Raw genomic sequence first — 21,975 nt, 5'->3', positions numbered from 1 at the left:
CATCATTACACTCGTATACACGTGCAGCCCGTGCGTGTCAATCCACTGCTGGATGATGGTCTCACAACGGCGTGGGGGTCATTTAGCCATACTTCACCAATGCCGGCTTTGTGAAAGGTACACGTTTGTGCTGCTCGTGGTGGAAGTGGCGGGGGGGAGGGGAGTCCCAGGACTGTACCAGTTTCAGACGTCACGAGCCAATGATGTTATCCGTGGCCGCTCCACCGGGTTCGCTAAGTTTCTTAGCCAAGGCTCATTTCGCATCAGCGCGATTCGAGCCAAAATGTGCCCGCCCCCAATCATTCACTCGACTCGACTCGCTTTTGCCGGCGTTCACACGATGGGACACGCTGGCTTAGCGGTGGCTTCATCGTTGTTTGATGGTTTTGTTGTTGTTGTTGATAGTTCAGTCACCGTGGGTTTAAGTTCCAAGTCGTTAAGTAACTCCCCCCCTCCTCCTCCCTTCTCCTCGTCATCCTCCTCCTCGTGACTGCACGTGTCAGCAGTCGCTGATGTCGGCAGTTCAAGGCCATTCATACAGATACCCATACCCCCCAAACCCCGATGCGTTATCTTAACACTTAATGGGCAAGCCCTCTTTGTCAATCCACAGCTGGATGATTGTTTTTCCTCTCGCCCTTCCCACGTGGGTTTTAATTCGCCCCCATCCACTCACGTGTTCGCTGGACTGTGGTTATTTATCAGTGATTAGAAACGCACGGGCCGCAAATACATAAAGGGTGTAATTAAAATAAACACGTGGCGTTGAGGAGGGCCGAGTACTTGGGGGATGCAACCTACTTGCCACTCCGGTCTGTGGGCACCGTCAATATTTAGCAGCTGTGATCTCTCCACTGCTGGATGAATGAAGGTCCCCCCCCAAGCCCCTTATCTCCAGGTCTTGCCTCGCGAACAATTTCCACCGAGCTGATTCTATCGCTCCATCTCCACGATGGGCAGAGGGCGGATCTCTCGGTCTCGTGATATTTGGCTTCATCTGAAACCGAACATGACACAAACATTCTAAAGAAAGATATGCTATCTTCACCCCCCCCCGTTAATGGATGAGTGTTTGGGGTACGTGGTGGGGTTACAATGACGGAGAACGGTTACGTGCGGGAATGGCGTCGTAATTCCGCTCTCAAAAGACATTTGGACCGCAACCCTCGCGACGCTACCGACGGACGATCTGCGATTCGGGGCGTCTCAACCCGAGAAGCTCTCTCCTCCCTCCCCCACCCCCCGTCGTCGCACGCGGGAATTCCTTTGGGATCCATACTCTTTGGTTCTATTCGGTAAGGTCACGTAGGTGACTTTACCCAATAGAACCAAAGAGTATGGATCCTAGCAGTCACGAAAGCTTTAAATCTAGAATTCCTTTGGGACTTTGGGACGCGACTCGGGAGAATCCGGTGGACCCTTTTGGGTCGCAGCGCGTGCGGTTGATGCGCGGCGTGATGCCGGGACGATGCAGCAGCTCAGTTTTAACACGTAGGCATTCGCGACCAATGTTAATAAACACAATAGACAGGAAGGACAAGTTCAAAGGGCTCGCATAATGCACAAGCATAATGTACGTTGAATTAGTAATCCCCCCCCCCCCCCGTAATTGTGCAAGAGCGCAGAAGCGTGGTAAACACATCGACGCCTCTATATAAGGAACGAAACAGCAAGACTTCTTCACAAATCTGGCTGTCGCCTGATGAAGCTGGTTGTAAGATTGTAAATGTTGTGGCTTGGCTCTCCAACACACAACCGGTATTGCTGTACTAGTGACGAATTGGCCACGTTCTGTTTACGTGGCAACCCTTACTAGATGGCTGTGTCGGGTGGTGGCCGGTTTTAACGACACATTTGTATATTCACGTGATCTAACCCTACCCAAAACCCCTATATTAGTGTAAAAGCTGCCGGCACGTGGGAGCGGAACGTCGGACGTTGCGGGTGAACAAACGCGCGGCGCGAACTCGAAAACGCATCGGGACGAGGCGATGAATCGGATGATTTTATTTCGATCACGTGTCTGGTGTAAACTTATTTTAATAAAAAAAAAGTAACGTCATAGCTTTGGTTAGTTGACATTTTAATTATGTTTTTTTAATCTGCAGATTGCAAATTAACGGCTTGCAAGGCAGTGCCTTGCAATAACAGAAACTCAAAATACTACCACGTTTATCGCATTATACGGTGCGCTTTTCACGTGTATTCTAAATAGAAAGTTGGGGGGGGGTGGGTTGCGTCTTATAATCCAGTACACATACATATCTTACTGGAATGAGGTGTGTTGTCCACACACACACCTGTTGACAATCCAACAGGTGTGTGTGTGTGTTGTCCACACACACACACACACCTGTTGACAATCCAACAGGTGTGTGTGTGTGAGGGTTGAAAGAGGTTTGGTTGTGCCGCTACTTTCCGGAGCGTCTTAAATGCGATCCGGCTTGTGCGGTACCGCTTGCTTTGCCCTGTTTGAATGGTCGCTTATGTAAACAATCCCATGTTTGTGAGAGCTGGGCTTGGTCCCTTTGCGACACACGTCCAGAATATAAGCCTCCCGAGGCTAGGGTGTCCCACCAACGCGGTACTGTACACACACACACGTGCTTGGCTCGGCGAAGACTCGCCAGCCTCGCCAAGCGGTCAGGCGCCCATTGCATCCCAGCTCCTCCCACCTGCGTACACTCATCCCAGCTCCTCCCATCTGCGTACACTCATACAGGCTCCTCCCACCTGCGTACACTCATCCCAGCTCCTCCCACCTGCGTACACTCATCCCAGCTCTTCCCACCTGCGTACACTCATCCCAGCTCCTCCCACTTGCGTACACACATCTCAGCTCCTCCCACCTGGGTACACACATCTCAGCTCCTCCCACCCGCGTACACTCATCTCAGCTCCTCCCACTTGCGTACACTCATCCCAGCTCCTCCCACCTGGGTACACTCATCCCAGCTCCAAAGACAAAGATCCCCCATATAGCCTTAACAGACTGTAGGGGCAAGTGCTGTTAGCGAGCACCTATGAATGCCGGCACGGCACACGAAGGGGTGGGTGGTCAGCACCACGCCCGGCCGCATTTGGTCTCCCCAGTGGCGATGTTTACACACCGCACCAGGTACTCATTTGAGGCTGAGTCGACCTAGGGCAGAACCCCCAGGGCCGGTTCAGATGAATCATCACGGGCCCATCAACCACCCTCAGCGTCAACCACCCTCAGCGTCAACCACCCTCAGCGTCAACCACCCAATTTCCCACCCCAGGTGTCCCCCCATCCCACCCTCTCCTGCCTCCACACCTTAGCCCACCCCCCCCGCGGGTTTTCCTTAACTCGTCCGCTCCGCAGCTGCATTCCAGGGTGGTGGAGTGGGTTTCAGGATTCCGAAACCCACTCCACCGCCCTCCTCCTCAAGCCTCAAATCCCACCACAACTTCTCTCCGACCTCAACACCAACCCGACCCATTCCCCGGCCCGCCAGCCCGCCCCATCTCTCTCCCCATCGCAGCTCCTTCTTTCTCACCATCGCCACCACCATCATCGCCACCGCCGATGCAAAATACCCTGCTAGAATTACTAGGAACCCCTTCGCCACCACTGGGTGTGTTTTTTGTTTGTTCTTCTGCTTCACTACGGTGTATATACGGCCCACGTCTCATCTCACCATCCCACGGTCGGAATGGAAGGCGTTCTGGTTAGCACGTCCACCCGAGGAGATGGAGCGATCTTAATGAATTCACAATGCAGCGTGTGGCGCGGTGGAATATTTGCGATATATGGCAGGATCGTTAAGAGTTTTTGCGGCGGCGTGGGGGAGGGGGATGAGTTCATCCAGCAGTGGATCGACCGTTGTCTGATGGTGATAATGATCCCGCGGTGTCCCATCAACCCCGCCCCCCACCAGCACACGCAATACCCCCTTGACCTGACGTGACCCCCCCCCGTCACCGACGGCGTGGGGACACGAGGCGCAGGGATTGGCTGCCGCGTGCACGTGGTGGCTGCCAGCCCCGTCTGTCGCTATGCAGAAGCGAGTGACGTCACCCCCTCCACCACCACCAGCAGCAGCAGCAGCACGGCGTCTGCCCACAACCACCACCACCACCCTCCTCCTCCTCTCACCCTACCCCTCCGTTCGACTGCACACGCGCCAGGGACCCACCCCCATCCCCCCCCCTAGCCCCTCTTCTCCCCGTAGCCCTTCACCGTGCACGCAATGGTTCACACGTACCTCGCCCCCCCCCCTCCCAGTCCCCCCCTCCCTCCCCTGTCCCTCTATCCTCTTGCCAAGGCGATAATTCCAACCCCCCCCCTCCGCTCATCGCCCCCCCCTCCTCCCCCTAACTCACCCCCCCCCATCTCTCCTTTTTTTGCCAAAGGCTCTAATACCCCCCCCCCCATCCATTCCCTCGTCTCTCCATCGCCCCCTCCTCTTCCCCTCCCCCCCCCCGCTGCTCTCCATCCTCTGGCCACGGCTGTAACCACCCCTCCCCCTCTCTCCCCCCCCCCACTCAGCCCCCCCCCCACTCAGCCCCCGACCCCCCACCACTGCTGCTTCTGCCAAGAAAATTGTGAATGGGTCGAGCGCGCGCTCCCCATTGGCGGACGCGTTGGCTCTGCTCGGACCCCATTGGGTCTTCGCACCGGGGTTGAGATGCCGCTTCTATCCAATCAGCAGAGGGTGCGGCATCACGGGGGAAACCGTGTCGTGCGTGGAGGGGGTGGTGTGGGCTGCATGGTGGGGGGGGGGGGACTGTGGGGGATTCCGCTTCTAATGCCAGGAGAGGGTGGGGGGGGTGGAGGGCTGGGGAGGATTGGGTGGAGGGCTGAGAATTGGTGGGGGGCTGGGGGGAGTTTGTGGGGGGCTGGGGAGGATTGGGTGGGGGGCTGGGGAGGATTGCGTGGGGGGGGGGTGGGCTGGGGAGGATTGGGTGGGGGCTGTCTAGCCATTCTCGTCGCTGTAGCCAGGATTAACCACCAAATCGTGAATCATTGGAGTGCCCAGACTGGCGATTGAATATTCCAGAGTGCAGGGGAAACGGGAGTCTGCAAAATTCTTCAAATATTCAAATTCTCTTACGAGAAAAGTCCCTTTTAAGAAACTTTTCAAAGGAAATCTACACGCGTATGTACAGCGCAGACCCCTTTGTCAATCCACTGCTGGATGAGGGCTTCACACCACGCCATGCCGTTCGTGATTATTTGACCACGCTGGTCACTGTGGGTTGGTGGTGAAGGTGGGGCCCATAGAGACGAGAGTGTATAGAAAGTAGTATAGTACAACAATGGATTGTTTTACTGCAATACGCTCACTTAATACGGGGGGGGGGGAGGCAGAGAGGGCCGGTTCAGATAATTATAATGCGCCACTTGCTGGAAATCGAACTCGGGTCGCCGAATTCGTGACGCAGCTGCGGCGGGGCCGATCGGTTGCGTCCAGATTGCAGGCATTGCCACGGTCGTCCGGTTGCGTCCAGATTGCAGGCATTGCCACGGTCGTCCGGTTGCGTCCAGATTGCAGGCATTGCCACGGTCGTCCGGTTGCGTCCAGATTGCAGGCATTGCCACGGTCGTCCGGTTGGGTCCAGATTGCAGGCATTGCCACGGTCGTCCGGTTGCGTCCAGATTGCAGGCATTGCCACGGTCGTCCGGTTGCGTCCAGATTGCAGGCATTGCCACGGTCGTCCGGTTGGGTCCAGATTGCAGGCATTGCCACGGTCGTCCGGTTGCGTCCAGATTGCAGGCATTGCCACGGTCGTCCGGTTGCGTCCAGATTGCAGGCATTGCCACGGTCGTCCGGTTGGGTCCCGATTGCAGGCATTGCCACGGTCGTCCGGTTGCCATGCCCCTGTTGCCTGGCAACACCACCGCCAGCAGCCTTGAGGGGGTCGCCAGGGGTAGTCCCCGGCGGGAGGCGATGGCGGTGCAGGTGTGAGTTGAGGCGAAGGGGTTTGGGGGGGGAGATGCAGAGGTCATCAGGGAGTGCACCGCGTGTGTGAACGTTGCGCGGCATATTCCCTTTCCTCCCGTTCACGTTCTGCTTGTGGAACTGGTTTCCCGAGCAGTCCCCGGGCTTAGCCCGCATTGACCCCAGATCGCCCATTCCTTAAACGGTGTCCTGGGCCCGAATTGTTGTGTTAAAACGCGCCCTTTTGGGTTGGGATTTAAAACTATATTTTTTACTCAGTTGTTTTTCCAGGTAAGGCCCGCTGAGCGAAACGGCTATTTTTCAAAAGCGACCTGAACGCCACAAATGATAGCTCAACGAAGTGGCTTACCACGTGGACATTTATAGCTGTCAATTACTCCAAACGCGTGATGTTGATTCCAAATGTGGATGGGAAAAAAAAAATGGAGGACCCGGAGAAAAATCCACGCCACCACGGGGAGAGAGACACGGAAACTCCAAATATACCGCAGGCGTTAGGGTCGGGATCGCACCCTATACCTCCTGTATACCAGGCGAGATAGTTAACATCTCGCCACGGTGGTGGTGTTAGATAGTGAGTGTGCAGGCGGCGCAACTGCGCCCGGAGTCCACGGGCCAGAGGGGGCAACGTTTAACCAACGGGCAATTTCTCTCCGCGGCCGTTAATTGTGCACCGCGTGATGGCACGCTCTGCTCGAGAATGTCCACAACCACCTCGCGTTACGAATGCGCGCGCATCATTTACAACGACGGCGCCCACTGGGGGGACGCTCCTCCGGTGTGGCCCTGTCTCTGGCCATCCCAGAGAGGGCCGCGTTCATGAAGGCAGCGTGCGTCACTCGCGATGGATGAGAGAGGGGGGGGGGGCGCTGTGACAGCGCCGGGCCTGTTGCGTGGCTTTCAGGTACGGAGGTGGGGGTCAGCGCTTGCCTGTGGGAGGGAATGCCTACGATTCACATCACCCTCAAGTGTGCCTAATATTGGAGAAAATAATCGGCGTTGAGCATGGTTAGCACTTTGATGGGCGGGCCGCTAGTGCTTTGCTGGGTTGTTGTAGGCGTGATGCTTTTTATTTTCAAAGGTGGGCCCACCAGGTGGCATTGTTCAACATTGCCCCCTCGTACGCATGGTGGGGTTGCTCTGGGTTCTCGGGTTTCAGTCTCCACGACTAACATCCCAATGCAGGGAACCTTCTGAAAACGAGTCTCGACATTTGGGTAAATAATACATGAGCCTTTCAAATGTCCTCCTCGATTTGATTTCTTGTAGGTCTCAATGAACCAATTAGATAATCAGGATTTTGATAGATTTAACATACCTTTCAGACAGTAACTCTATTGGATAGACCCGAATATTAATGTTACGTCCACCTTGCGAGGTACACATTTGTTTGTCGTCCAGCCGCTGCGGAGTGGAGTTTGAGTGACATTTCCTCATCTATATGTGGGATTTCTCCAGGCACTCTCGTTTCATTGCATACTAAAAAGTACTCCACTGCCTAAGCATGGCCCTCCTGAAACTTTGTGCTGAGACTCAGGAAGGCGTTTCTGTTAAAATATTTATTTTGCATAAAATAAAACCCTTAACTCATTTTGTTTGTCCCATGTTCTAATCTGTGTGGGCCATGTACATGTGTACAGCTCATTGCACTGTTGGATGAGGGCTCCCTCATTCTTCGCCAGTCATGCTGCTTGACAAATGCATTACCAAGGTGGGCAGTGTTTGCCGGCGTGGGCAGCACAATGGATTTTTCCGTGCCGCCCGATTTGTTCCAAACGCGTGAAGGAACTCTGCCTCAAAAACTGCCGACTGGTGGTAATGTTCAATGAGCCCAAGGAGACTTAAAACCCCGCTCTCGCAGACTTCTCACCCATTCGACCACCAAACCTTGCGCGCGGGGTTGTTCCTGTCGCGGTGCCTCCCCCCCCATCTCGTCGATGGCGTGGTCGTGTCTGCGTGTTCACGCTGCAGGGCACCCCGGGGCCAATTTAGCGAGCCTGGTTGCAAGAGTTTGGCCTGTCGTCGTACCATTATCGCAGTGTGCACGTGGCACCGCACAGCCCCAAAGCTGTAACCGTCCCATCCGAGGGCTCCGCGCTGTTGCTCAACCAGGCGGTGATGTCATGCCGTGATGTGGAGTGTCACGTAGCGCTGCGTATAAACTAGAACTATTATTTTTTTGTTTTACCAGGTAAGGCTCATTGAGCTATGTAGCCCCCTTTGTTTCAGAAGCGATCTGTCCGTAAACGATAGCTCAACGAAGTGGCTTATCAGGCGGAAATGTATAGCAGCCAAATACTCTTTAAGCGCGCGTTTCTAAATGTGGAGGGAAAAACCGCAGGACCCGGAGAAAAATCCACGTCAGCACGGGGAGAGAGAGAGACATGCAAACTTCAAATATACAGCTGGCGTCAGGGTCTGGATCGAACCCACGAGTTCCTGCATACCAGGCGAGGTAGTTTAACAATCTGCTAGCCACCGCTGGGCCCCGAATGTAGTGCCTCACTGTGCGCCCGTCTCACTGTTTCCAGCCACCAGGCCGACCTGAGAGTTTCAGGCGACGCGTTTATAGATGGGCGATTGTGTTGCGCAAAAGAAAAAAAACCCCAGCGTCAGTCGGTTTTATTATTTGCCAGGTGAGCGCATCGGTTGCGCGCGTTGACGCGTGGGGGTGCCGGGGTTGGGTGGTGCAAAGGGCGAGTGGGGTGGGGTTGGGGTGGCGGACAGATTTATTTACAAATGTGTGTGTGTAGTGAGATTGTTGTTTCAAGGGTCCACCATACTCGTTCCTCTAAAAGCCGTGCTTCACGAAACGAGTGCATTTGCCGTCATCATAAAATAGCCACGATCTATATGCGTTGCTGGATGCAGGCCACCCCAAAAGCGTCGCCGTCTCTCTTAAAGGAGTCTCTGCGATGCAAGAATCTATCCGGAGCGCGAGCTGGCATCGTCAGCGGTGGACGCGCTCCCCCTTTTGGCCGCCCGTTAATGAGTTGTCCAATCGTTGATTTTAAAATATTATTTAAGACGTCGATTCGCAACTGGATGAAATGGATGTAACGCAAGTGCCCTCAGACTCATATTTGCCCCGCGATGATGGTGGTGGAGTTATGGGCAATTTTTTTTGCCAAAGAAATCAGCGGAGAAGGACCCTTCTTCGACGTTTGATTTGGGCCCTTAAGAGTTTTCCTTGGCAGAGCAAAAAAAAACTTTCCACGTCCCTTTAAGCCGAACAGAGTCACGAATATTTCAGGAAAAGACCACCTGTATTGCCTCTTTGCGGGCTGTGTGGTCAAGAGCTGTTAGCGAGCACCTATTAAGGCTGCCACAGCGCACGAGCGGCTGGTGTGGCCAGAACCACACCCGGCCGCCTTTGTCTCCCCAGTGATGATATTCCTATACCACAACAGTTACTCGATGGGGAGATGCGTGGTAAGCTGCCCACTGCACTACCGTGCCCTACAAAATACACTGAAGAAACACATGCACATACTACAACTCTGCTGACTTGGACTTGTTGAAGAGCGCATGTTCGCACACATACAAAAGGCAAAGTTCCCGCGTATAGCCCACACAGGTTGTTGGGGCAAGTCCAGTGAGCGAGCACCTATGAAGGTCAGAACTGCGCACAAGGAAGTGGTTTGCGTGGCCGGCACATTGCTGGATCGCCTTTGTCTCGTCACCATTCAAAGGCAGTCGACTTGTGCACTGTTATTGGTCGTGAGCAGGTATCGGAACTCGTGTCGCCGGGTTCGTAGCGCAGTGCGCTAGCCACCACACTACCGCCCCCTCCAAGGACAAAGATCCCCGGTATAGCCTGGACAGACTGTTGGGGCAAGTGCTGTTAGCGAGCACCCTATGAAGGCCGGCACGGCACACGAGGGGGTGGATGGCCAGCAACCACGCCCGGTCGCCTTTGTCTCCCCAGTGGCGATGTTTACGCACCGCACCAGGTACTCGTTTGAGGCTGAGTCGAGCTAAGGGAGGCCCGGGACCGGTTCAGATAATCGTCACCGACGGTGTTGGCCGTGAGCGGGAATCGAACTCGGTTCGCCGGGTTCGTAGCGCAGCGTAGCGCTAACTGCTACGCTACCGCTCCCCCCCACACACTCTCACACACCACCACCATCACCACACGACTGTGCGTTTAACCGGTTGTTGGAGGCAACGTGCCGCTGCCCAAACCAGTTTGGACCAGTTGTGGAGCCACCAGACGTCTGAGGCTGAAAAAATGCAGACCTCCGCCACCACCACCAACCACCACCACAACACCGCCGGCATTTTAAACACCCGCAGGTGTGGCTGGATCCCACTCTGGCGTGGAGCACGCGGACTCACAGCACGCGGACTTAGAGGCCGTCCATTAATGACGTCACGCACCGGGGGGGGGGGTCAGATATTTGTGACGATGTGTGACAGGGGGGGGGGTGAGAAATATGACGTCACTTCAAAACGCGCAACTTTAAATAAAGATAGACAACACGTTTTGCTTAATTAAATATACTTTTTAATAAATGTTTTCTCCTACAGCATCAGAGTGCAGCGCCACAATAAATGCGCACTACAATGACAATAGTTTAAAGCAATTTGAAGCATGTTTTTTTTGGGGGGGGGGCAGAGCTTTGTGACGTCATATTTTAGGGGGGGTCTGACTTTCTGTGACGCCGTGTGACGATGGGGGGAGGGGGGGTCAAAAATCGTCCAAAATCGCGTGACGTCATTTATGGACGGCCCCTTATGGAATAACGCGACGCGCATAGACGCACGGCACCGCGATCACCAAAACAAACAACCCCCCCCCCCCGACTCAAAAAAACGTGAATTATATTCCTTGCGTGCGATGGCAATTTGTTCAGGAGGGAAATGCCCCAATGTTGGAGGTTTTGCTTGCTGCGGGAAGAAAAAATAGCCGAGAGGGGGGGGGGGGCTTCAGGAGTGCGTGTCGGTGGAATTTCGTTCGCCGCATGGCTTCCCCATCGTCGTCCGTTGAAGGGGGCGCAGACTCAACGGTGGTGGAATAGTTTGTCGCTGGCCACGGACAGCATCACTGCCGCGTCTAAAAGTTGACACGCAAAAAGTAGGGCACAAAGAGAGAGGGGGGGGGGTGGGGGCCGGCAACGTCGCGAGAGTGTCCTCGTGTCTCGGCTCGTGCTCGCGACGCACATTGGGACGGCTGTTGTCAGAGAATATAACCACAACCAGTAACGCGTGATGATGGGTACAAATTGAGCAATCATCGGAAGGATGTTATTAACCAGGTAAAACCTTAACTGCTTTATAGTTTGCCTTCATATCCGCATCTCCAGTTTCTTCAGCCTCCTACCCCCAGCCCCGCTCACTTCCCAGCCCCGGCATTTTGTCGTCTTGCAGCTCCCCACTGTCCCTACCCCACACCAGCCCCTCTCTATCTCTCCTCCCTGGCTTCTCCCCCCCTCTCTTACCTATATGGCCTCTTGTCACGGCAGCCCTTTTGCCCACTTCAGCAAATTGTTTCTTGCCTATGGTTGTCCCACCTGATGACGGACGCTTGTGTTGCGCCCGAAACGTCGTGATTTAATTTGTTGTATTTTATACCTACCACGTGACTTTACCGAAAGAACCAAAGATTATGGGATCCCTGCAGTCACGAAAACTTCAAATCTAGATTCAGTAACGCGTGAGCGGATGACACGGGGCCGTTGTGGGCAAAGCGTTATCTATCGGGAGAGTGGTTTTTGGACAGATTTAAGAAGTGTACCCTTGAGGGGTGGTGGTGGTGGTAGAGGTTAACGGTGCGTCCGTGACATTGTTTGATCAGTCCACTGCTGGGTAAGACTCGAACTTTCGACTAAGTTCTAGAGGACCCCCTGCATGGAGGCTCTTTGGCCTACTTTTTTTCTGATGCTGGTCAGATTTCTTGAAAGAGGTGGGAATACTCACAGTTTACCCCGCCACAAGCGACCTGCCCCGATCAACTTAACAGGCGTACTCAGTTCATACACACAATGTATCTGTCTGTGTGTCTCCGTGTCTGTGTTTTGTCTCTCTCTCTCAAATTTAGTTCTACCTGATGACGGTTACTCGTGTTGCAATCGAAACGTCGTACTCTATTATTTAATTTATTTTCTTTCCACGTGACTTTACCGAAAGAACCAAACAGTAATTCCTGCAGTCACAAAAGCTTCAAATCAAGTTTCAGTTTTTACTGCTTAGTGGACAATGGTCATGGGGAGGGGGGGGGGTATTTAAAAAAATGTGCTCACACTGGCCAGATTTATTGTAAGATTTGGGTTATCTAGGAGTGGTGAATGAATCGCCCTAGGCAAAAAAAGAGCACAATCCACGATCGTTTATCGTGGATTCTGCAGAGCATACAGCTCTTAAGAGGACACACAGCCCCTCGTGAACGAGATTCACACGAGCCCTCTGCACGTGGACTGTGCAGTCGCAGCACAGCGAAGATGCGGATGATGCTGGCGAGGGGACAGCTCATCATCGAGTGCGACTCGCGGAGATGCGAGCTGACAGACCCCCCCCCCAGCACGCAGTACAGATTTGCGCTTTTTTAACGTCCACGGTGAAGCGACGTTCATCAATGCGTTCGTGTCGGCGGGCGGGCGGGCGGACGTAACCCGCCGGGCCACCTATGGACCACCTCTGGGCCAGGGGTGCCGTGGTGGCTAGGAGATGTTATCTCCCTCGCTTGGTATGCATGAGGACATGGGTTCGATCCCGATCCTGACGCCAACTGTATATTTGGAGCTTGCATGTCTCTCTCTCATCATCATCATCACGGTGGCTAGGAGATGTTATCTTCCTCACCTGGTATGCATGAGGACATGGGTTCGATCCGGATCCTGATGCCAACCGTATATTTGGAGTTTGCATGTTTCTCTCTCATCATCATCACGGTGGCTAGGAGATGTTATCTCCCTCGCCTGGTATGCATGAGGACATGGGTTCGATCCCGATCCTGACGCCTGCTGCTGTATATTTGGAGTTTGCGCGTTCTCCCCGTGGTGGCGTGGAATTTTCTCCGGTTTTTCCCTCCACATTTATAAACGCGCGCTTAAGAGTATTTGGCTCCTATACATTTCCGCCTGATAAGCCACTTCGTTGAGCTATCATATGTGGCCAGGTGTGCTTCTGATAAAGAGCAAATAACTCGGTGGGCTTTTCCTCGTACATTTATTTTTAGTTTTTACGTGACACCTTGCGCCGACAGGGTCGCAACGTTTCAGACAAAAGGGTGCGCCATCAGGGTCAGCCTTGCAAACGAGACTTGATCCTGGCCTCCTTCACGAGTTTTCACCTGGTTAAACAAAACAAGCTTGACTTGAACATTCCGTCGCGAAGTAGACGCACGCGCAGAACGCATTTGGTTCGCAAAAGTCCGGCTCTTGCCGAGGTCCACAAGGTTATGAGGCGGTCCGGAGTTTGCTCGCCGAAGCAAATGCTGCCCGTTTAGACGTGACGGTGACCGATGGGCCGATAGAACAAGACGTTAACAACTCGTATCAAGATACAGGAGAAGGCCAACAACACCCGAGGACCGTCGACTTGACTGCCAACCCAAAGCGGGTTGGAGAGTTTTTCTTATTGTACCGCAGCGCCCTCTACCGTCAGACCTGCAACGGTTTGAAGCTCTGGACAACGGCGACCGATGGAACTGCAGCACGAGAGGGGGGGGGGGGGTAGCGTTTGTGATTCTTGCCGGGGGTAATTGAAGCAATTTGCGGGACCCCGGGGTCCCATCACTGCCCCGGGGTGGGAAAAACCGCGTAGCGACACGAGTCTTGCTGCCTTACCGACAACAAAACTAGTGGTCAATCGATTGGCCTCGTCGAGAGCTACTCGGGGCACTGAGTTTCGTAAAAAGTTGAAAAATTACATAAACACGTTAAATTCACTGCCTAGGGGGGGGCGGCGGGCTCGCCTTGGCAAAGAAGCTGAGGATCGACGGCTGACCGGAGGGCGTCGTCGCCGCGCGCGACTGCGGCGGACGCCCCCCGGGGCTCGCGTTTGGCCGGTGGGGTGGCGCCCGTCGTGTCGATCGCCGCCTGCTGCTGGCGCTTGTTGGCGCGAGTCTGGGCGGGCGGCGCGTTGCTGTCGGGATCACGAGTGGGCGGACTGAAAAATAATAATTATTTACCTAATTTTTGCGGGACCCCGGGGTCCCGCCAAATGATTCAATTGTTTGCAGCGACGTATTGTTAACGCAGTGACGTGCGGTTCAGAAGCACTGGTCGTCAACTAAGCAAACGGAACAAAAAAACTGAAAAGTGGGCAGAGAGGAGGCGTGGGTAGTTGCGCGATTGGAATTACGCTGTGCGTTTGATGAGCTTCTTTCGCACCATACGTAGCCAACCGTGCTAATGGGAGGTGCAGGGGAAGGACAACAAACTAAACACAAAAAGCAGTTCTAAAGAAATTAGTTTTTAATTTAGATTGCAAAGCTCCGGTGGCTTTATAATATCGGAAGGAAGAGCGTTCCAGACGGCCGAAGACGATGACCGTCCTTGTTCGATGCCTGAGATAGAGAAAGAGGAACGCGTGGATTGGAGAACATCCGCAGGTTAATGACATCATTCAAACTGTTGATCATGACGGCCGATGGTCAATGAGCCAAGGAGAGGAGCGTGTCCGAGAGTGCCGTCCGCCGAGGAGATGGAGCGATAAAAATAGTTAATGGGCAGCTGCTGGATGTTTCGATTTATAATTTACGTTTTGGGTTAGGCCACGTTACTGTCAGGTCCCTTTAACCAGCCGACATTGCCAAATGATCAATTTCCACGTTACACTATTACGTTGGCTGTGGAAAACGTTGCGTGTCAAGCTGGAACCGGATTATTACATGGTAGGAGGGTGAGCGGCTTGCGTGAGGCCTTCACCCCGCAGTGGGATTGACCGTGTCGACGACGACGACGACGTTACCAACGATCGAGCTCACGCCCAGGCCCTTGCTCGTGGGCTTCCCCGCCCGCTCCAGGTGCTGAAGCGGAAGGAGCGCGAGTGCGAGCACGAGGTGGAGTGGCTGGCGCGCGAGAAGATCGGCCTGCAGCAGCGCCTGGCCGCGCTGCGCAACGAGCTCTCGTCGGCGCTGGAGCCGCACGAGGTGGAGGCGCTGGTGCGCGACGCCTCCGGCGGGCACGGCGGGCACGGCGGCGGTGACGGGCAGCGCCGGCCGTCGGAACACCGCGACGGCGGACGGGGCAACCCGTACGACGACGACGACGACGGCGAGGACGAGGGCGACGACGACGACGACGAGGAGAACATGGACGAGGACCGCAACGTCGCCGACGACGACGACCAGACGTCCACCGCGTCCGGTGAGGTTCGGCGCGCGCCGCAGGGTCGTGGGCGTCGTCGCGGACATCCGCCCACGGCGGGTTGTTGGGGGGGAGGTCAGGGCGGTCGCTGGATCGTGCTTTTCGCCCGGGTGACCTTTTCACCTGGGCGAACAGAGCGTGGTCTTAAAGCAAGGGCATGCTTGAGACTGGCAATGTCAATTATACAAGGTGGGGCCGTGTCAAAATAAATACGCTGTGACGGTGATCGGGTTCCAGTGCAGAATTCAAATGTAGCGTCGAACGTCACAGCGAAACACTGCGGCACACAAAGAGGTTCCGCTGCAAGAAAACTAAAACTAGCAGTTGAACTCGCAGACGGCCTCCTCTTCCTGCCGCTTCTGTCCCACTGGCCCCACCCTTTGAATTGCCCCCCAACATCACGTCCAGTGGCGTCGCGCGGTCGGCAAAGGGCCTGGCGCACTCACACGCCACGTGGGCTCCGGCGCAGTTGACACTGCCCACAAACTCGACGTCATGCGCCGTCATTCGGCCTAGCCCGCCCTCATCCACACGTCTCCACCGTGACTAATGTAGACTCGTAGTGACATAGCTCTGCTGCAGGTCGACCTCGCCTATCGCGTCTCCCCGGGTCTGCGCTTTGAGGCGTTTAACATCACGGCGCTCGTGCCAGGGTGCCTCGGAACGTTGGCAGTAACTGGCGCTGTGCTTTCCTTGCAGAGGGGGAGGAGGGCCCGGAGCCGGCTGTCGTCAACCTCCCGCTGTTGGTCAATTCGGAGCACGCGCCGCGCGACCTCTCGCTCGCCGAGTGGATGGTCGCGCCTCTCTCTGGCTCTCCGCACTGCTTGGGGCAGGCTCCCCGCAACAACGTAGTGCAGCAGAATCAGCAGCAGCAGCAGCAGCAGGGCAATCACTGCACTCCACTGAACTCCACGCAGCAGCAGCAGCGGCCGCAGCAGCAGCAGCCGCAGCCGCAGCAGCAGCAGCCTCCGCAGATGGCGGTGGCTTCAACTCAGGGCCACGCAACTTCCCCGCCACCTGCCAGCGCCTCGTACCGAGGCCCCGCACCGCGGCCGGACTCGTCGCGCCCAGCGCAGCCTCAGCCGGCGTGCAACGGCGTGCCGAGCCGGGCCCCGGCCGCTGCCCTGCCGCGGGGCGAGCGGGCGGCGCTGCCGGCCTCGCGGCCCGTGGCGACCGTGGTGTCACCCCGCGGCTGCGTGGTGTCGCGGGCGCCGGCGATCGTGGCTCGGGTCACTCCTGTCATTCAGACGTCGGTGATCCGTGGGCCCACGAATCCAGCCCCGTTGAAAAACCACAACCTCAACATCAATCATTTTCCGCATCAGCACAACCATCACAATCATAGCGATAATCACCACCACCACCATCATCATTTCCAGCAACATCACCAGCAGCAGCATCTCGAACACAACCACCATCAGCACCATCACCTCGCGGGCAGCCTCGCTCACACACCTCCGCCGCTGGTCAAGCCGCAGTGAGGGGGACAATGCGGGGAACGCGTTTGTCTCGGTTGAAGAGCTGCGGGACTGGTGGAATGGGTGGGCACAGAGTTGCCTCCATCTGCCTCCCCAGGACGTCGAAGCAGACCGAGCGGAGGAGCTCCCCTGCCAGGTTCGCAGTTTATTCCTTCACTCTCGATCCATGATGATGTGACCTTGGAGAAGCGGAGGAACAGAATCAACAGCAGTGGCAAAACTTAACGTGCACTCCGGGGGCTTGTTCGAGTCGTGGAATATCCCTGCTGTTTCCAAGTTCGTGGAGCGGCTCTGGGTTTTGGTGGCGGCGTGCCCATCGCGTGTTGCTTGGGCGGGTTGGGTGCTCTTGTTAATCCTTCTCGAGCCGGCTCCGTTTCACCTCACCTTTCGCAATATGGGCGGAAGACCCACGAAGCTCTGCCTCTCTCACATGTGAATCTTCCCGCGCTCTGTCGAGTACTGGATGCGCCCATTGTAGGAGCTGGAATCTTCCACGATGGTTGAAGTGCACCAAGGACCAATCCAGCTCCATTCTTATACGGCAAACAAAAGGAGCTGTAAAAAAAAAGTAAAAAAAAGAGAAAAACCCCTCGGATCCTCTTTTTCCATAATGAGCACTTGACTTGTCCAGCGGTTCGGGCGACTCACTCGAGAGCGAGCCAATCACCTGCGCTTGCCCAGAACTAGCTGGCCTAGCTGCAGCAGGGCCAGGTGCTCGCGAGAGGCCGAGTCAACCCGAAGAAGTACCACCGAACGGCGACGAGGGTCGGCCTCACCACGAACTCAAGACAGCGAGGCCTGCCTAGGCAAGAGACACTCATCAAGTGCTAATTCCATAAAAAAAAGAAATTTCCCCACCCCCACCCCAACAAGGAGGTTCTCATGCGGCATCTCTAGTTTTTATTTCTAAGTGCGTGCGTGCGTGCGTGCGCGTGCCTCTCCGTCTCCTCGAAACCCACACACGCTACTGTGATCATTTTGACACCAATGGTTAGCAGATAATATCTGTTTGTGCCTCCCTCCATCCCTGCCTTTCCCCCTCCCCCCCCCCCTCCAAAAAAAAAAATCAAGTTCCTAGCACTAATAGTTTATATATATGTAGAAAAATAAAAAAAAAATAAGAAAAAATAATTACCGTGCAATAGGCTGCGCTGAAGTTGCTGAAGACGGAGGAGAAAGCTGTCGGCTTGCGGTGCGTAGGCATCGCTTTGATCGCAAGCTGCCCGCCCCCCCTGCTCTTGCCCCGACCAACGGAGAAGGAGCGCAGAGTGCCCCACGCCTGGCCTGCGTCCCGCGTTATCTCTCCGAGCCACCTTGGAGGGGGTAGCGCGGAGCAGGTGGACATGAAATGGGGTGGACTGCGAGGGGCGGGTGGCAGCGCACGTGGCTCGCTCGTTCGCTCAGTTTGTTTCATCCGTCTGTAGCGGCCTCCCCCCCCGCCCCTCGTTTATCTGCTGCTTCCCTGAGAGGACGAGCGACGGCCGCGGTGCCCGATGGACCTTGTCTGGCCACACCACCACCACCATCGCCGCCGCCGTCACCGCCTGGTTATTATGGTTGTGACCGGATGGACTGACAAAAGATACAATGTTTATTTTTTAACTCTCACGTTTACTTTTTTTCTGGACTACGAAGCGGATTTGTTATTTTTTGTGACCATCTGTGGCGAGGCTAGAGGCTTGGGAATTACAAAAGAAAACAGCCTCGATCGTAAAAAAAGAAATGTTTCCAAGCCAATCGTGGGTTGAAATGCTGTATCTGCATAGACTAGAGGATTTTGGACTGGAAGCATAATAAAAGGTAAAAAAAAATTAACATAAAATAAAAAAACAACAGCTTATAATTTGTTCGGGTAAAAAATAACTAAATCTATATCCGGAGAATGCTTTGTGTTGGAAAATCATGCTAATAATCTACAATGTATGAATGTTGAACTTCTTTCGTACCGTACGTAGCCAATCGGAGGTGCGAGAGAAGGCCAACAAAGCAACACTACTGCTACTACTACAAGCAACACTACTGCCATTTTCACTCGGGTTCATACGATGCCCCTTTTGGATATTGCAGTACGTACGTTCTTTTGGAACGATCCACATCGCGCCGATTCCACACCGTACGTCGCCAACCGTTTCACTGTTTAGGTTTCAATGTGATCCACATTGTGATCCACATTGAAATCGAAACTGTGGATTCAGGATGGGAGAACAAAAAAAAAATTCAACTCTGTTGTTTTTTTTCTCTTTCCGTCGTTGCTAAATTTCTTCCCCCATTTTATAATTTTTCTAAAATTTCACATTTTAAAAGTAACTCTTCTTGTTTATGTCCTCCCACCCCCCCCCCCCCCCCCCATTTGTGTTATTACTGTACGTTTGTTTATTATTGTTATTGTTTTTGGGCTGTAGACACTGATGTGACCGCAAGCTGTATGAAAGGAGCTATCGGCCAATCCGCCGCCTGTAATTGTCCGTGACGGCACCACAGCGCCTGGTGGATTTCGTGACTTGCGGCCTGCCGAGCTTTGATGATCGCCACCATTGGCGCCCCGCTAGACGCGTTCCTTTGCTGGACAGCCGGGGTGGGGAAACTACGGCCCCCGTGGGCCGGACATTTCGTTTCATGTACCCCGTGGCCACACGAGGCCTACGCAAGGCTTAATTTATGGAATATTTACCGGAGCTCAGATCCCTCGACATTAAGCCACAACATCTTGCAAGCAATATTTATTCGTCACTGCAAACATCTTCAGTCGCACTAATCGGGTACTAGAGGGGACATGTTTTTGGCCCGCCAACAACACTGTGTTTCTAACTTTTCAATGCGCTCCATCGCTTGTGTTCATGCATGGGCCTCCTGCCGGAGGTATTCGGAAGTCCTATCCGGCTGTCAGCACTCGAAGGAAGCGATTTCCTCCCCACCTACCCCTGCTGTAGGGTCTTGCGACGATCTCGTAGCGAGGCGTTCCGGAGCGAGGCAGCCGCCTGGTTGAATCTGTTCACGATGCACTACCTAATTAAATGGTGCCGCCCTCTCCGATGTGCGCTCATTGATTGAGATGCACTTCTGCTACACAAGTAATGTGTTTTCTTTTGAAGTCTTAAAGATTTAAGAAATCTTTAATGTCTTGTGATTCCTGTATGAAGTGTATCTGCTCTGTGTGACCTTCCTCGATCTCGTGATGTTTCTCATTTTTCATTTCCCCCCCCCCCCACCTTGAAAGAAGACAAATCCCCCAACAACGGTGATTGACTTTTTTTTTTAAAGCATGCGCGCTTTTTAAACATTTACGAGGGGCGTTTGAAGGCTGTGCGGTGTTGTGCGAACCTGGGAGCACAGAGACGATGCGGTGAAGGCTGCTGCATGGATCGGACGTGGAGTTTGTCGATCGGATCTGTAATTACTGTATTAATGAGTGTCAAGACTCCATTCCAAAGACTCCGCTGCTGGGTTATTCCCCCCCCCCTCCCCGAAGCGGCCTCTCCCATCCTGTAACACAGCGTCTCCGCATCTCAATGCCCCTATCGGTCATTCAAACACAGATGAAGTTGTTACATGCCGCACGAGCCTGATGATTGCTAAAAAAACACACCTTCCGTGCGACGTATACTGCCGATTCACGTGAAGATGGGGATGTCCTGCATTTGCACGCGTCTTGTTCGTTGCGCGTGTGGATCTGTGTCCTAAGACACGATGCAGCCGGCGCCGGGGGATCTTGTGCGTGCAACGCCGATTCAAATTTGCACATCCTCTGTGTATGCACGCGAGTGTCCCCGTGTTGACGTCGCGCGAGGCTTCGATTCGAATTGAATGGAACGGTGCGCGTGTAAGAAGCGCGTGCCCCAAGGGCTGTGTGAGGTTAGAGGCGCCGATTCGAAGCGAGAAGCTGCGCCTCGACTACACGCGTGGTGGCGCGCTTCAGCAATCATCAGGCAAGGGCGCGCGTAACAGCCTTGCCGCTTGCGAGCGGAGGATGACCGATCGGTGGAGCGTGGGCGCGCGGCTGCAACGGCCGGAGATTTGGGAAGACCCTGTTTGTAAAGCGCGCCACACACTCGCCAAAAAAAACAAAAAACGTGGTCTCTCCTCCACCCCACACCCCCACACCCCCACCCCGGTGTTTGCTCGTCATGAATGAACGCGAAGGTGCGGGGGGAGCAGGGCAGCGGCCAAATCGTGATCGCCACAGTGTGGACACGGTTCTTCCATTTCGTCAGTGAACACGGGCAGTTGCGCACAAACACTAAAAGAAATAAATAAAACACCGTGAGAAACGCTACGGACGTAACCCGCCGAAGCCTTACATTGACGTGAGCAACCGTGACTGGACTTGTGCCGTCAGGCCGCACCGGGCTATCCCCTTGTTGTATGCTAAGAGGAATACAAAAATGAAATAAAACCAGACGATTTGCACAGAGAAAACCCAGGTTATTTCTACTACTGTTTGTACTCCCCCCCCCCCCCCCCGTTGCCTTGTACGGAACCCTCCTGCACAAATGAAATAAAAAATGTAAAGAAAATCGAATAAGAATCTTTATCATTGTCGGAATGTTTATCCTGGAGAAATACGATAAGCTATGAAGCTCTTCCCCCCCCCCCCCCCCACAGATGTCCGGAAGATGTAAAAACGACCGGAAGCCTCTATTTTAATTTATTCCGCATGGTCCTGTGTATTACAATCGTTACTGATAATTAGAATAAAACAACTTTAATACATTCGTCAATAAGTGTCGCCATAAAAGGAAAAATATATACAAGAGGCCGACTTTTTGTGCAATGGTCCTTCATAGCACATGATGTGCTTATTGAGAAGGGCCATTGCCTGAAACGTTGCCTATTATATATTGTTTTCCTTTTTAAGGCCACGGTGTAATTGACGAATGTGTCGAGGCTGTTTTATTATTTGTCATGGCGCACCACTGAAAACTTAGCAGCAGCAGCATCACCATTTAACAAAAAAAAGTAATAATGCCATACAATGACTCTCCTCTATTTACGAATACTCGACTTTCAAACTTTCCGAGATACGAACAAACCTGTCCGTATGTCCAGTTGCCTGTTCGGACCGAGAGTCGTTAAGTTTAACCGCCGCGTAGATAGGTGGCGGTGGCGGTGGCGGTGGCGGTGGTGGCGGTGGCGGCGGTGGCGGCGGCGGTGGTGGCGGCGGCGGTGGTGGCGGTGGCGGTGGTGGCGGTGGCGGTGGCGGCGGTGGCGGCGGCGGCGGCGGCGGTGGTGGTGGTGGCGGTGGTGGCGGCGGCGGTGGTG

At 54.3% G+C, this 21,975-nt stretch overlaps 1 protein-coding gene across 1 annotated transcript in view; it reads left to right on the top strand.

Moving 5' to 3' along the window:
- The window catches only part of LOC116939162 (uncharacterized), a 58,260-nt gene extending 37,015 nt beyond the window's left edge, over nt 1–21,245 (top strand). The window contains exons 5-6 of the mRNA XM_032947230.2: nt 14,896–15,238; nt 15,938–21,245. Coding sequence (XP_032803121.2) covers nt 14,896–15,238; nt 15,938–16,719 — 1,125 coding nt within the window. The 3' untranslated portion in view covers nt 16,720–21,245. The remainder of the gene's footprint in view (nt 1–14,895; nt 15,239–15,937) is intronic.
- Nucleotides 21,246–21,975: the final 730 nt, after the last annotated feature.

Source organism: Petromyzon marinus, chromosome 5 (genome assembly GCF_048934315.1).
Source record: "Petromyzon marinus isolate PM22_M1 ecotype Great Lakes invasive population chromosome 5, UKy_Petmar_22M1.pri1.0, whole genome shotgun sequence".
NCBI lineage: Eukaryota > Metazoa > Chordata > Hyperoartia > Petromyzontiformes > Petromyzontidae > Petromyzon > Petromyzon marinus.
Note: the sequence above shows the minus strand (reverse complement) of the source record. Positions and strands in the feature narration are given on the sequence as shown.